This window comes from Xenopus laevis, chromosome 2L, assembly GCF_017654675.1.
Source record: "Xenopus laevis strain J_2021 chromosome 2L, Xenopus_laevis_v10.1, whole genome shotgun sequence".
Taxonomy (NCBI): Eukaryota; Metazoa; Chordata; class Amphibia; order Anura; family Pipidae; genus Xenopus; species Xenopus laevis.
In genome coordinates, this window is record NC_054373.1 from 8512401 (window position 1) to 8529518 (window position 17118).

Here is a 17118-nt window from a genome sequence, read left to right on the forward strand (position 1 = left end):
TTGTTGACTGGGTTGCTTCCTCTGCATAGACTAAATTGGGCGAGGCTGTGCAAGGGTTTTCCCAAAAGCAGGGGCACATTCCCAGGGATGATTGACAAGTCCCTGAGCCACTCAGATGGGTCTATACTAGGCTATCAGGACAGTTTGGCCTATCAGCCAATCACCTTCACTGCCTGAAGTTGAGCCAAAATCCTCACAGTCCTCAGAGAACAAAGAAAAAATCGCTCCCTGGTGGATATACATACAGTACACACCCTTTGGGGGGGAGGGGGGGAGTGGGACACAGGGAGAGGGGTCTTCTTGCAGCAATGGGCCATAAAATAGCAGGAGGTAATAAACCTGTACAGAGCCTGCAATGTCTAACACCCCTTAAAACACACACAAAAGAAATATAAATTGTCACACCCCCAAAAATTAAGTGGTTCATGAAGAAAGTCTGATAAAATCGTATGATTTGGGGTTTTTTGCTTGATTTTATTGTTTTTTTCACTGAGCTTTTTCTAGTTTAATTATGAGATACATTTGGATTTTAGTAAATAATCTTTCCAATTCCATTGAAAGTGAACCTGGTGATTTATGAAGTGGACAGGGGCTTATATTCCTCTATTTTAAGTACTTACTGAAATTGTATTGACTTAAAGGTATTCTTTGTTGAACTATGAAGACTATGAAACACGTTAGGCGCCATAATGGGGTAGTTTTTGACTTTTAATATGTGAAATAAACTTATACTTTTTATCTTGAAGCATGGTTCTTGGATTATTTTTCAAAAGTTATGAAGACTATGAAGTCTATTTTGTGGACTTCTACCTCCAGTTCACCTGATGGCCTAACTGCTATCAGTATGTCCATTTTGGTTTTGTAGTAATGCGTACATGCATAAATCTCAAATATAAAGATGTGATCTGCTCAAATCCATCTTTATTTACTCCACTATTCCATAACCCAGCCTTTGCTCCATGCCATGACCTGAAATCCTTCAGTTTTTGGCTAGACAATGACTTTTCTGATATAAATAGCTTGACCAGACTTGGAAGCATACTAATGTTGGAGGACCTGCGAAACAAACACTCTATTCCCTTCCGCTAACATTATAAATATCTACAACCCAGCAACTTTATACAATCACAAGTGGGCAAGACCCCTAAACAAAAGGCATTCTTCGAATATCTCTGTGCACATCCCCATAACTATGCCAAACTTAGATCACATGCCATCCCAGATAAAAACAAATGCATGGAATGCTGGGAAAAAAAGACTTAATGCTGTGCAAGACATAAATCAATGGGAAATTATACTTGATCGTATCAGAAAGGCATCTATCAACACAATTAGCAAAGAGAACGCATATAAAATACTGTATGGCTGGTATCTGACTCTGGCAAAATATACACAGAATATATAGCTCTGACCTAACTACTTTAGGGGTTGTGAAGCGGTGGGAATGTCCACAAATCTCCAACTTATGGAAAGAAATCTTTGCTCTCTTAAGCATCCTACTAGAGAAAAATGTTAGACCAGATCCCCGGTTAGCGCTTCTCACCTTTAAATCTGACTCCCTCACCAAGACGGAATACAAATTATGCTCACAAATTTGCCTAGCATCCGGATGCACTATAGCACACAAATGGAAGGGAGGCATTCCTACACTACTGGAAGTTAAAAGGAGGATCTGATGGGTGTCCTCAATGTAAAAACTTACTGCAAAGATACACCACAAAATGGACAACTACAATGCATTTTTGACTCCTTGGTTAACCATGTGTGAAACCCAAATCCCCTCAAACTTTGCAAGATCTGCAACTTGAAGTAAACAATATATGGGACTACTTTATCGCTATTGCCCCAGACTGATAGCTAGGATAGCTATGCTAGTTATAAATACTATGCCTTGTGAAGAGTGCACTTTCAAATGGGCGAGAGTCCAAAATCCCTCCCTCTTACCCCCTCTACCCTCTTCTTTCCTTTCCTGTAATTTTCAGCCCAAACATATGATATGTAACGAAAAAATAAATATAACATTTGACTGTCAAAATGTTAAATAAAAAGTTTAAATTAAATGTAAAATAAATGCATTCAGATGGTCACTTTGAATTCATTTTTGACCCAAAGTGCATAGAAGCCCATTGAAAACAATGTTGACTTAAAGATGTAAAGTACATTGCCAAAAATGCCACTTCATACAAATGAAATCCTTCTAGACAATTACATAAATAATTACCAAATATAGGTCATTGGAAATAAATAATCTTGGAACCTCTTTTGTTTGGTTGTTCTAATTAAAATATTTGTAATGCTTTTGAATGTGATGCCTTTATTTCACATCTCTGATAAGAAGGGCATTATTTCATTTGAGTGCTCATAAAATGGCTCTCAATTGGTGGTACATCCACTCTTCCTTAATAACTATTCCTTTTTTCTTTTATTCCTTGAATATTTTACTTTAATTTAGTTTCTATTGCTTTTTTGAAGTTTCAACATGTTCATTAGATCATATTTATATTGTACTCATGATTGTAGCTCCAACAGAACTACAAGTGAAATATGTGCTTTCACTGTTTCACGGTGAGTTTATTGGGTAAATAGCAAAATATATCCTATAACTATTTCCTGTACCATAGATCTTACAAATAGTATATATATCTATACATATATGTATATATATATATATATATATATATATATATATATATATATATATATATATATATATATATATATATCTAATTCTCCAATGAGTATCCGCACTCCAAGGCAATATAGAAAAGAGAGGGGTGCACGGTAGTTTTGCATACACCAATAGTTTCCAAACCAGCACTCCCTTTAGTGAAAAAATTTAATTGTTATTGCATAGTATCTACTTCCGACGTTTCAGTCCCCATTGGGACCTTTTTCAAGGATGATATTATATAGTTTGTCCCATGTGTAAAATGTTTTTTTTTTTTTATTAAAGTAACTTAACATTATTACTAGCTTTGGTAAAAACTAAATGACACTGCCTACAGTAAAAATAACCCCAAAAAAACATCTGGGTTGAGACAACTAAGTGCAAAACTAGTATTCATATTATATTTTCAATAACCTTGCATTAATCAAGCCAGCTTTGTTGTTTTCTTTCTAGTCATTCAATTTTAATTCAAATCTCTCTGAAAAGCTGTAGCACCATGCATGAAACTGGAACGGGGAAAAAGCAAGTGACAAAAAAACCTCTACAAAACTCATGTGACTTTTTCTTGAATGCTTGCTAATTTAAGAAAGAACTGCAAAAGGATACAGAACGGAAGTTGCATGCCCATGAGAATCAGTTGTTCGATTGGTTTTCAATGAGGCTAAAACTTGAATATTTTAATAATTTGACAAAATAAAGAAATAAAGTTGTTTTCCCATTGATGTCTATTAAACCTCACCAGCTTTTACTTGCTGAGTCTGGCACTATTTCTCTTTACTAAATACCAACTATTTGATGTTCTGAAAAATATTCTTGAGTATATTCATTCTTGCATTTCTCGTCAGTTTTTTCTCAAATCGTGAAATAAATACAAACTTAAATTTGATAAATCGGCCCCTTAGTTTTGTACACTTTATTGTTACTTACAATTCAAGGGGCCAAGGTCACACCCTTGCAACATCGGGCCAACTAGAAAGTGTTAGATTTATTAGGACTCTTCTTTTCAAGTTTTAACATTTTCATTCAATCATTCATTTATAATTGTACTTATGATTGCAGCTACAACAACAACTACTCCTACCACTACTACTACTACTACTAAAGGTAATTACTACTACTAATTGACAATTAAGCTTTCACTGTTTGAGTTTTTGGGTGGATATGGAAGTGTATCCTATACCCATGAGTTCTTATATGGCATGTACAATACTTCATAAATATTGTACTCATGGTTTCAGCTACTCCTACCACTACTACTACTATTCCTACCACTACTACTACTACTAAAGGTAATTTTTTTAAATGAGATATAAACTTTCACTGTTTAAGTTTATTGGGTGCATAGGGAAATGTATCCTATACCCAATAGTTGTTATATGGAATCTATAAAGAGGCAAAATAATACTTTTGTCCTTTATGTGAAATAATAGATAATAATAAAGAACGTATTATTATTAATTTTATTAGAGACCAACATTGCCTAGAGTAGAAAAGATTGTTTACCAATAACCCCCAAAGAAGAATGGTCCCAATAAAATATTTTTATGTTTGTTAAGTTATGTTTTCCCAAGTGCATAACCTTGCATTTATCAAGCCTTGATTGCCATTTTCTATCCAGTCATCCAATTTATTCAAATCACTTTGCATGGTGACAACATCCTGCATGGATATAAGGTTCACATAATTAAGTGTCTTTAACAGAAACAGTACTTAGAATTCCAAACTCAGAACAAATCACAAAGCAAAGCACCACGGTCAAGTCCAAAAAATTAGCTTTGATTAGTGTCAGTGTACAGCCTCCTGTCATATGTAGCCTTCTGTAGATTCTTTCAAGATTCTGCCTGTTTCAGCAGGATTCAGATTCAGTCGAATCCAAGTACCTGGACAAATTGAATCAGAATTAAAAAAAAATCACGTGACTTTTTGTCACACAAACAAGAAAATAAAAAAGTACACACACACACACACACACACACACACACACACACACACACACACACACACACACACACACACACACACACACACACACACACACACACACACACACACACACACACACACACACACACACACACACACACACACACACACACACACACATATATATAATTTAGATATATTTTCATATGCTGTATATAATATATATATATATATATATATATATATATATATTTATTGCTTCTTTTAAGTCTTAACATTTTCATTCAATCCTTCATGTGTAATTGCACTTATGGTTGCAGCTACAACAACTACTCCTACCACTACTACTACTACTACTAAAGGTAATTTTTTTAAATAAATGACAATTAAGCTTTCACTGTTTGAGTTTTTGGGTGGATATAGAAATGTATCCTATACCCATAAGTTCTTATATGGCATCTGCAATACTTATATATATATATTGTACTCATGGTTTCCGCTACAACTACTCCTACCACTACTACTACTACTCCTACCACTACTACTACTAAAGGTAATTTTCTTTTAAATGATATATAAGCTTTCACTGTTTTAGTTTATTGGGTGCATAGGGAAATGTATCCTTTCCCATGAGTTCTAATATGGGATCTATAAAGACGCAAAATTGGGGGGGTTGTGAAAGCACTCATAAGGCTAAATCAAAGTATGTTTAAGTATAATGGAAGTGCTACTTACAATGCACTTCCCTGGGCCCCTGTCTCATAAGTAATTCAGTATAAATGCAAGTGCATGTGTTTACAAAACAGGGGTTTTTTAGTTACAAAGTTATGATCATAAAGTTGAAAAGCCACCATACCACGTCAAGGTAAACCCCATATCGCGGTCCCTAACTTGTTTATTCCCAGGTCATAATATAAAAAGACAATTCTCTGCATAATAGCATTACCTGTATTCAGTGTTTGATGAACATTGGTTTCAATCTGAAGCCTAAATCCTCCCCCGCCGCCGTTAAGGCTTTTAAGAGAGAGAGATCACCCAAACCAACGCCCATATTTAAAAGCATAGGACCACCATTAGTATATAGGGGTGGGTATGGGGTGCTATTAAAAACCACATGAAGCTAAGCCACAGCTTCAGGCTAATACAATGATCAAAATTGGGGGGTTGTGGAAGCACTCATAAGGCTAAATCAAAGCATGTTTAAGTATAATGGAAGTGCTACTTACAATGCACTTCCCTGGGTCCCTGTCTCATAAGTAATTCAGTATAAATGCAAGTGCATGTGTTTACAAAACAGGGGTTTTTTAGTTACAAAGTTATGATCATAAAGTTGAAAAGCCACCATACCACGTCAAGGTAAAATAATACTTTTGTCCTTTATGTGAAATGTGAAATTATTTTTTTGAACAAGAACTTATTATTATTAATTTTAGTTGAGACCAACATTGCCTAGAGTAGCAAATATTGTTTACCAGATAACCCCCAAAGAGGATTAGCTAGCAAGGCTCTCAATAAAATATTTTTATGTTTGTTATGTTTTCCCAAGTGCATAACCTTGCATTTATCAAGCCTTATCAAGCCATTTTCTATCCGGTCATTCAATTTATTCAAATCACTTTGCACTGTGACAACATCCTGCATGGATATTAGGTTCACATAATTTAGTGTCATTAACAGAAACAGTATTTAGAATTCCAAACTCAGAACAAATCACAAAGCAAAGCACCATGGTCAAGTCCAAGTACAAAAAATAGTTTTGTTTTGTGTCAGTTTACAGCCTCCTGTTATATGTAGCCTTCTGTAGATTCTGCCTGTTTCAACAGGATTCAGATTCAGCTGAATCCAAGTGCCTGGACAAACTGAATCAGAATTTTAAAAAAAACACATGGCTTTTTGTCACACAAACAAGGAAGTAAAAAAAAAAAAAAAAAATATATATATATATATATATATATATATATATATATATATATATATATATATATATAGTTTAGCGTATATACTCGAGTATAAGCCAACCCAAGTATAAGCCGAGGTACCTAATTTTACCTATGAAAACTGGGAAAACTTATTGACTCGAGTATAAGCCTAGACACAACTACAGCCCTATCTCCCAGCAGTGCACATTCCGCCAAAGCAACCCCCAGTGATCAACCGGACTTCTTTGCAAAGTTGATGGTGACAGAGAATTGCCAAATGCAGTACTGTGTGTATTGTCCCACTACCATGTGCAAAGGGGTCTGTGTGATATTGCCATCACTGTTAATCTTTTGTATAACCAACAGAGGGCAATGTGTGATATTGCCATCACTGTTAATCCTTCATATAACCAACAGAAGGTGCTGTGTGATATTGCAGTCACTGTTATTCTTTCATATAACCAACAGAGGGTGCTGTGTGATATTGCAGTCACTGTTATTCTTTCATATAACCAAAAGATGGCGCTGTGTGATATTGCAGTCACTGTTATTCTTTCATATAACCAACAGAGGGTGCACTGTTATTCTTTTATATAACCAACAGAGGGTGCTGTGCGATATTGCAGTCACATTTATTCTTTCATATAACCAACAGATGGTGCTGTGTGATATTGCAGTCACTGTTATTCTTTCATATAACCAACAGATGGTGTTGTGTGATATTGCAGTCACTGTTATTCTTTCATATAACCAACAGAGGGCACACTGTTATTCTTTCATATAACCAACAGAGGGCGCTGTGTGATATTGCAGTCTCTCCCCAAGTGAAGTGTTGGTATAGGAATGATTAAAAGTGACTACAATCTCAGCTGACTCAAGTATAACCTGAGGTAGACTTTTTAAGCACATTTTGGATGCTGAAAAACTCGGCTTATACTCGACTATATACGGTAAATATATTTTCATATGCTGTATAAAATATATATATATATATTTATTGCTTCTTTTAAGTTTTAACATTTTCATTCAAACCTTCATATGTAATTGCACTTATGGTTGCAGCTACAACAACAACTACTCCTACCACTACTACTACTACTACTAAAGGTAATTTATTTTAAAAATGACAATTAAGCTTTCACTGTTTGAGTTTTTTGGTGGATATAGAAATGTATCCTATACCCATAAGTTCTTATATGGCATCTGCAATACATATATATATAAATATATTTTGTACTCATGGTTTCAGCTACAACAACTACTCCTACCACTACTACTACTACTACTCCTACCACTACTACAACTACTAAAGGTAATTTTTTTTAATTATATGTAGGCTTTCACTGTTTGAGTTGATTGGGTGCATAGGGAAATGTATCCTATACCCATGAGTTCTTATATGGGATCTATAAAGAGGCAAAATAATACTTTTGTCCTTTATGTGAAATTATTTTTTTGTACAAGAACTTATTATTATTAATTTTAGTTGAGACCAACATTGCCTAGAGTAGAAAAGATTGTTTACCAGATAACCCCCAAAGAGGAATAGCTAGCAAGGCCCTCAATAAAATATTTTTATGTTTGTTAAGTTATGTTTTCCCAAGTGCATAACCTTGTCATCCAATTTATCCAAATCACTTTGCACGGTGGCAACATCCTGCACGGATATTAGTTTTGCACAATTAAGAGGTAGATTTATCAAAGGTCGAAAAAGGTGAAAATTCTAATTTAAAAAATTTGAATTTCAACCTAATTTTTATGTACTTCAACTAGGGAATAGTCCAAATTCGATTCAAATTTGCAAAAAAAAAAAATCAAAATTTTGAATATCGAAATGTATCATGTACTGTCTCTTTAAAAAATTTAGCTGCGACCATTTGCCATCTAAAACCTGGCCAAACTGATTCAGAATCCAAAAAAAAATCACTTGACTTTTCGTCACACAAACAAGGTAAAGTAAAAAAAAAGTACATATATAATTTATATATATAAATATTAAAAAAAAAAAAAAAAAAATATATATATATATATATATATATATATATATATATATATATATATATATACACCGCTTGGTCGGTGCACACAGAACACAAAATGGATACCTAGGTGCTGGAGCATTATATCATAATATTATCAAAACAGCAAACAGTCCACACTCATAGGTCTTAGTGATACAACAAGTATATTTTTTTCAACATGTTGACTGTTTACTGTTTTGATGCCAAGAACAGTAGAAAAGGTGCTGTGGCCCTTCTCAGTACAGTGCTGAGAGGGGGAAGGAAGACTTTCCGCAAAAGGAAAAAGGTGGTTAAACATGACCTTTGCCAGAATATTTCTGATGTATGGAGAAGAGTGATGGGGCACCAGTTCTCAACCTGTTTTTTATTTATATATATATATTTTAATGCTTCTTTTCAAGTTATAACATTTTCATTCAATCTTTTATATATAATTGTACTTATGGTTGCAGCTACAACAACAACAACTACTCCTACCACTACTACTACCACTACTACTAAAGGTAATTTTTTAAAAAAAAAAATACAATTAAGCTTTCACTGTTTGAGTTTTTGGGTGGATATAGAAATATATCCTATACCCATGAGTTCTTATATGGCATCTACAATACTTTATATATATATTGTACTCATGGTTTCAGCTACAACTACTCCTACCACTACTACTACTACTCCTACCACTACTACTACTAAAGGTAATTTTTTTTAAAATGATATATAAGCTTTCACTGTTTCAGTTTATTGGGTGCATAGGCAAATGTATCCTATACCCATAAGTTCTTATATGGGATCTATAAAGAGGCAAAATAATACTTGTCCTTTATGTGAAATATTTTTTTTTGTACAAGAACTTATTATTATTAATTTTAGTTGAGACCAACATTGCCTTGTATATTGTTCTGTCTGTAGAGTAATTATTTTGACGCGCGTCTTTTTTTTTGGGCGCACGCTGCCATACAAGTCTATGGGCGTCATTTTTTCGGCAAAAAAATTCGCCCATCCCTATTCCCTAGCAAAGTACCCAAAAATTAGCTTGAAATTTGAATTTTTTAAATTTTCACTTCGACCTGTTATAAATCTGACCCCAAGGGGCTGATTCACTAAGCTCGAGTGAAGGATTCGAATGAAAAATACTTCGAATTTCGAAGTATTTTTTGGGTACTTCGACCATCGAATTGGTTAAATTCGTTCGAATTCGAACGAAATCGAACGAATCGAACGAAAAATCGTTCGACTATTCGACCATTCGATAGTCGAAGTACTTCCCCTTTAAAAAAAACTTCGACCCCCTACTTCGGCAGCTAAAAGCTACCGAAGTCAATGTTAGCCTATGGGGAAGGTCCCCATAGGCTTGCCTGTGATTTTTTGATCGAAGGATTTTCCTTCGATCGTTGGATTAAAATCCTTCGAATCGTTCGATTCGAAGGATTTAATCGTTCGATCGAACGGAAAATACTTCGATCGATCGATCGCAGGATTAGCGCTAAATCCTTCGACTTCGATATTCGAAGTCGAAGGATTTCAATCCGAGGGTCGAATTTCGAAGTATTTTTAACTTCGAAATTCGACCCTTAGTGAATCGGCCCCCAAGTGTCATTAACAGAAACAGTACTTAGAATTCTGAACTTTAGAACAAATCACAAAGCAAAGCACCAAAGTCAAATCGAAGCACAACAATTAGTCATATGTAGCCTTCTGTAGATAAAAATATGAATTCAGCATGGTGTTTATATTCATAAATTTGTATTCATATTGATCTAGGGACATATTTTCTCCTTGTCTTAATCTAAGTCTGTACTTAGGCTGCAACTGAAACACACTGCATTCCCTCATTATAGAAAATATAAATATAAACCTTATTAATAGTGATGGGCAAATATAACCTGTTTTGCTTTGATGAAAATTTGTGAAATGCTGAATATTTGCTAGAATGCAATGAAGTCTATGGGCCACATTTTTTTTTTGTTGCGTAATTTTTTTTTACCCATTGGAGTCTATGGGCATTATTTTTGTGTTAAAGCTTTACTATTTATTAACAAAAATATGTGCAACATTGCACCAGGTCAGATTCCCATTAGGGATGTAGCGAACCGCCGATAATGTGTTCGCGAACGCCGTTCGCGAACACCGGCAAAAAATGCGAACAGTTCGCGAACAGTTCGCGAACTTCGAACATCCGAAAATCGTTCGATTCGAACGATCGGAGGATTTTAATCGTTCGATCGAACGATTTTCGTTCGAATCGAACGAAAATCGTTCGATTTTAGCGATCGAATGATCGAATGGTCGAACGATTTTGACGCGAACGCCTATTGGCGAACGTCGCGCGACGTTCGCGAACTTGCGGCGGACGCGAACAGCCGATGTTCGCGCGAACAAGTTCGCCGCCGAACAGTCCGCAACATCCCTAATTCCCATAAAATCCAATCAACATTCGATTTTAAGAGACTACTAAGATCACTAATTGAATTCAAAGATTTGGTTGGTTGTTATGGGAAACTTCACTGGCACAATTTAGAACCTATGTTTGTAAATCAATCACAGTATATTAATATATTTTTGTTGAAACATGTCTGATTTGTTGGTAAACTTTGAAATTACAATCTAATCCTAATAGCTACTACAACAACAACATCAGGGGGTAAGTCATATCTTTCCTATAAATAATATGTATTATTCTGTCCAAACATGTACTTTAATGACTCAGTATTTTTTTGCAGAAGGAGCAGTTAATGCTAGCCTATTTAACATTGAGCAATTTGTGTAGGTAACTATGAGGAATATTGTTGCTGCTCTACTTTTGTCATCCTCTTTCATTTTTTTTAAACTGAAAATGTGTTTTTTGGCAAAAAAAAATAACCTTGAAAACTCGAATTTCACCCTTAATAAATCTGCCCTTAGGTGTCTGTGAGATTTTCCTACATAACTAAGTCCCATGTGCTTGGCAGTTCAATGAATGCTTCATACTCAGAGATGCCTTTGTAAATAGAAAGAAAATGACAATGAGGTATAAGGTATTTAGGGGCATATTTATCAAGGATCACTTTCGATAGTCTAAGTATTTTTTCCAGCGAAAACGGCCGTATTCGATCGAAGTACGATCAAAGTAAAATCGTGCGATCAAACGATTTAACCTTTTGAATCAAACAATTAAAAAAAAACATAGACTTCTCAAAACTTGCCCAGAAGCCTCAGATAGGTTCTAGGAGGTCCCCCATAGGCTAAACAGCAGTTCGGCAGGTTTAAGGTGGTGAAGTGGCGAAGTCAAAGTTTTTTAAAGAGACAGCACTTCGATTTTCGAGTGGTCGAATTTTCGAAGGTTTTTCAATTCGAATCGAAGTCGAATTTGGTCTATTCGATTGTTGAAGTACCCAAAAATTACTTAGAAATTCAAAGGTTTTTAATTAGAAAATTCATTTTGACCTTTGATAAATCTGCCCCTTAAAGTAAGCTTGTATAATTTTAATGCTTTTTTATTTCATACAGAATGTAAAATGGAGCCCAGTAAAAGAGCAGACTGTGGTTATCCAGGCATTACTGAGTCCCAATGCAGGAATAAGGGTTGCTGCTTTGATTCAAGCATTCCCCAAACTAAATGGTGCTTCTACTCACTACCACAAGGTAAACTCCTTTGAAAAGGTATTATATATATATCCAAAATATCTGGGATTGTTAATAGCCATTTCTGTTGTCCAACGTGTACATGACATTTGTGCCCTATACTTTTGATGCAAGAAAGGGAACCCTGGAGCTACCAACTGGCCTGGAGCTGGCAGTAACTTCAGGGTTCCACTGTTTCAACAGGCACTGTTGAAAAACAGTGGAAAGCTGGGTACCAATAACCAATAAATATAATACATTTGGTTCACATTCCTGTATCTCTGTTTCCTATAGTGCTTTATTCCATACATTTCATCAAAGTTTCAGCATTATTTAATCTTAAATGAGACCCCAGACAGTGATCATATTTGCTCAAAACCAGATTCTTGGTAATGCTGGCACCAAACATATGGTGGCACGAAGCTAATTATAGATACTGCTGAAATATGAAATATTTTGTAGAATATGTGTCACAGTTTAAGCACTTAGCTGTATTCATGCATGGGAACATGGGAAAAATTCAAATTCTTAACGATGGGAGTTGCTTTTCAAACCTTGGGGGCAGATTTATCAAATTGTGAAAATAGAATTCACTATACTAAGGGGGGGGGGGGTGTTTACTAAAACTAGAATGTTTCCTGATTTCTTTTATTAAAACAAAGTTGACCTAGCTCCCATCCCCAAATGTAACTAATTTATCAAAAAATCAGATCAAAAAAGTCTGCTGGGAAAAAGTCTCGACAAAATTGTGCAACAGTTTGAATTGTATGGCTTTTTGTAAAATTTGACCCTCATATCATGCAATTTTTTGAGTTGTTGTGCAAAAACCCAGACCCATTTTGTAAAAGGTACATCTACGATTGACTTCTACATGACTTTGACAGGTATTTTAAATTTGGATTTTTAGTAGTTTTGGGGTATCATAAATAACTTGTATTTTTCCCCTAAAAAACTTAACAATAAAAAGATTGAGGCTTCATAAAAAGGCCCCTAAAACTACACTGCTCTATTTATTTCCATGGGATTTTTAGAGGTGCATTTATCCACTGGTGAAAGAGTAACCATTTCATTAATTTGCCTCTAAAAATCCCATACAAATGAATAGAGAGTAATGGAATTTTACTATGGTGAGATCTAATTTCACATTTTAATAAATATACCCCTTAGGGGCCTTTTTTTTAAACTTGAATTTTTAGAAGAAAAAAGACATGCCCAGGTTGCAGAAAGTCAGAATCCAAAAATATGCTAGCTAAAACCTGTTACTATCATGTAGAAGCCAATGGCAGATGTTTCTGAAGATGTTTCTTGACATTGATATCTGCACTGGTTTTTTAGTCTGAAAAGTCTGGGTTTTTGGTTGACAAACCGAAAAAATCTAATGATTTGGGTGTCAAACACCCCAACAATTTGCACAATTCAAATTGTATATTTTGTCTAGACTTTTCCCGCATCAACTTTTTTGAGCTGCTTTTTGATAAATGAGTTAAATTCATGGATAGGCGTTAAGTCAACTTAAATTTGAGTTTTAGTAAATACTCCCCTTAGTGTGGCCAAAATGAGATCACTCCAGCCAACATAAACCCAGTGTCGGACTGGCCCACAGGGATACCAGGAAAACTCCCGGTGGGCCAAGGTGTCAGTGGGCCCTGGTGCTGCTAAATATTTGGCCTATTTCAAGGCCATTCCCTATTTCTAGGAGAACAAAGAGGCTAAATAGATGGAATAATAGATTATAGTATGTAAAACTATAAATAGAGGTTGAGCTAGGAGAGGAATAATGGTACTGACAGTGGGCCCCTGGTCTAAATTTTCTTGGTGGGCCCCTGGTCTAAGGTTTTTGGATGGGCCCCTGGTATCCCAGTCCGACACTGCATAAACCCCCTCCAACAGATAGTGTGTCACACTTATAAATATTGCAGTGTTATTCTTCTAATTTGCAGCATGCAAACTGTAGTATATGTGTTACAAATGTACAGAAGTAAATGGTAAACAGTTTGTATGTTGAGAGTTTGGGCATCAACTTATTTTTAATATTACAGTTGCAGACTGCAAAGTGGCACCAAGTTCTAGAGTAGATTGTGGCTTTGGAGGAATTACTGCAGACCAATGCAGGCAACGGAACTGCTGCTTTGATTCTAGTATATCAGGAACCAAATGGTGCTTCTATTCCACTTCACAAGGTATTTCCTTTCTTAAAAATATTTTCAAATTTGTGCAGGAGTAATGCTCACCCAGGCAGTCAAGAATACTATTTTTGTCAACAAATGTAATGTTTCTATTATAAAAAAACTCTATACAAGTTGTATTGTAAAGCCAAAAAGGTCTTAATTAACAGTACCAGATTTTTAAATACTGATTTTACATCTAAGCCCTTCTCTACCTTAGTTTATTCATTAATAAATCGATTTGAGAAATATTACCAACATAAGGTTATTGAGCTCCATGTACTTTGTAAAGCTCAGCAGGTGCATTCCTTTTTCCATGGTTTGACTTTTACTTTAAACCAGAAGTCAGAGGCTGTCCTGGATCACCTGCACCAATATACTGCACTGCTACTGAATGATGATGACATAGAAGGAGAATGTGCATACTAACAAAGTCATCTTAATAATTGCAGGTAACACTATGTGTTCAGGCCCACCTACAAAGAGAAGGGACTGTGGTTATCCAGGAATTTCTTCCAGCGTCTGTATAAACAGAGGGTGCTGTTGGGATAACTCTGTTATGAATGTGCCCTGGTGTTTCTACCGGACATAAAAAGGTAAACATAGCAGAAAATTACTACTGTGCTTATGTATATAGCACATACATTATGTATGTGCATATTTAGGGGCATATTTATCAAGGGTCGAATTTGAATTGAAAAAACATCTAAATTCGAATTCAAAAAGACCAACCGAAATGAAGTTGAAGTTTTTTTTGGACTGAATAGGTCCGTTTGCAATCGAATAGGTCCGTATTCGGCCGATTTCGAATCGTACGAATCAAAGGAATAGCGCATTCGATAGAATTTGTCCACCAATTGACTCCAAATAGGTTCTAGGAGGTCCCCCATAGGCTAAAACAGCAATTTGTCAGGTTTTAGATGGCGAACGATCGAAGTTTTAAAGAGACAGTACATTCTCGATATTCGATATTCTAATTTTTTGAATTTTTTTCAAATTTGAATCAAATTTGGACTAATCCCTAGTCGAAGTACACAAAAAATAGCTTGAAATTTGAATTTTTTTCATTCAAAAATTCACCTCGACCTTTGATAAATCTGCCCCTATATATGTGTGCAAATGAAAGAAAAGCTTTTTAAAGAAACATGTCTGTTTTACTTAATAATTTAAACTTCTATCAAACTTGGGATGATGTAAAAAAAAACTCTTTATTGCTGTACTTTCAAGACAAAGACTTTACAACTTGGTTAGCAGATAGCTGAGGGTTCTGCCATTCCATAACCTCCCCTGTGTAAAGTAAGCTGCTAATGCTAACTATCTTCATGTCCTCTAACATTTATATTAAGCTATAACAGATGTGTCCTACCTCAGGCTAGACCTGTACTATGGGCAAAATGTTTTAAACCATCACAGACCAGGTTTCTGCTGGGAAACAGCAGGTAAACAGCTCATCACCTTTATAGTGGCTCTATCTATAATTTTCACGCAGCCAGAGAATTCTTTCTACACCCTTTATAGACTCCAGGTCTTAGAACCAAAACTTTACTAGAATTGTCTTGGGTATTCCCATTAATGTCACATTTTAGTTGTTGCTCAATTTAAGTGGAAATTCAAGTATAAGGATACTATGAAGGGGGAAAAGTAGCTGGTTTCAAAATAAATCAGTTGAAATAGAAAATCTATGCTGGATACTTAAATCAGTGAAAAAAACTGCTTAGTGCTGTAATCAATCAAAACTCTTCTTCTTCTACTAAACATAACTAGTCACTGATTAGTTTATTAGTTAATGCTGAGAAAGATAGATAGGTATTCTAGTCTGATATAGGCACCAGCATCTGCATTTATCATTGGTGGGTTTACATTTAACGAATGCACCAACCATGACAGTTGTCTCAGTTATTAGTCCTGATTTGCAGATCCATAGTATGGGTTTAAGCAACAAGTAGGAAGAACAAATTAAGGCATAGCTCTGATAACTGAGCACAACCAGGGCAAACAATACAATTTAAGCCAATGTTTTCATGATTTTAAAGTGTTCAATGTTTTTTAATTGTACAATGTCTGAATTTTGTTTCAGGTCTTCAGTGAAATATGGTGTCAATGACTGGATTTACAAAGAAAACTTTTTGAGCACATTTACTATTTCCGATCTTTAAAAGAATATTTGATAAAGAATGTATACTAGAAGCCACTCTTGTATTGTGTTTTTTTGATTACATCCAAATAAAAGCTTTTGTAACCATAAATATTGCTTCCCTATTATTTATAATTTGTTATGTTTTCTCTTTTACCATAAAGGTTATACATAGATGTTTTAAAAATCCTTTTATTCTAATTAAAAGGCCTTTTTCTTTGCTTGATGGCAGATGGGTTTGGCTAGATGTGTATGGATATAGCAGTTTGTGTTGAGTGTTCAGTTTCTATCTGTATTCTGCTATATGTTCATTCTGGTCATTCCTATACAACTATCATGTGCAGGAAAAGGCATGCACTCTTTAAAGACCCCATGTAAACAACTCCCTATATACGTGCAACCCATGAACAAAATTACATGTAACATATCTAAAAACAACTGGACTTGCTGAGTAATGTCAAAACAGCAGCAACCAAGCCCAACAGGAACACCAATAGAAATAACCACCCGGAGACACAAAGTAGGCGAAACATAGTCATCCCATATGTAGCTGGAGTGTCTGAGAAACTCAGGAGGATTTTTAACAAACACCACGTCCCTGTGTTTTTCAAACCTAGCAACACATTGAGACAAAAACTGGTCCACCGAAAGGATCCAACCCCTAAAGAAAAACAAAGTAATGTGGTAT

The 17118-nt window shown here is 35.2% G+C and overlaps 1 protein-coding gene across 1 annotated transcript in view; it reads left to right on the forward strand.

Moving 5' to 3' along the window:
* LOC108707398 (integumentary mucin C.1) overlaps positions 1–16542 on the forward strand; it is a 92038-nt gene extending 75496 nt beyond the window's left edge. The window contains exons 14-22 of the mRNA XM_041581506.1: positions 3728–3772; positions 7573–7617; positions 7760–7822; positions 8984–9034; positions 11149–11172; positions 12018–12152; positions 14171–14311; positions 14749–14892; positions 16374–16542. Of these exons, the coding sequence (XP_041437440.1) occupies positions 3728–3772; positions 7573–7617; positions 7760–7822; positions 8984–9034; positions 11149–11172; positions 12018–12152; positions 14171–14311; positions 14749–14888 (644 nt within the window). The 3' untranslated portion in view covers positions 14889–14892; positions 16374–16542. The remainder of the gene's footprint in view (positions 1–3727; positions 3773–7572; positions 7618–7759; positions 7823–8983; positions 9035–11148; positions 11173–12017; positions 12153–14170; positions 14312–14748; positions 14893–16373) is intronic.
* Positions 16543–17118: the final 576 nt, after the last annotated feature.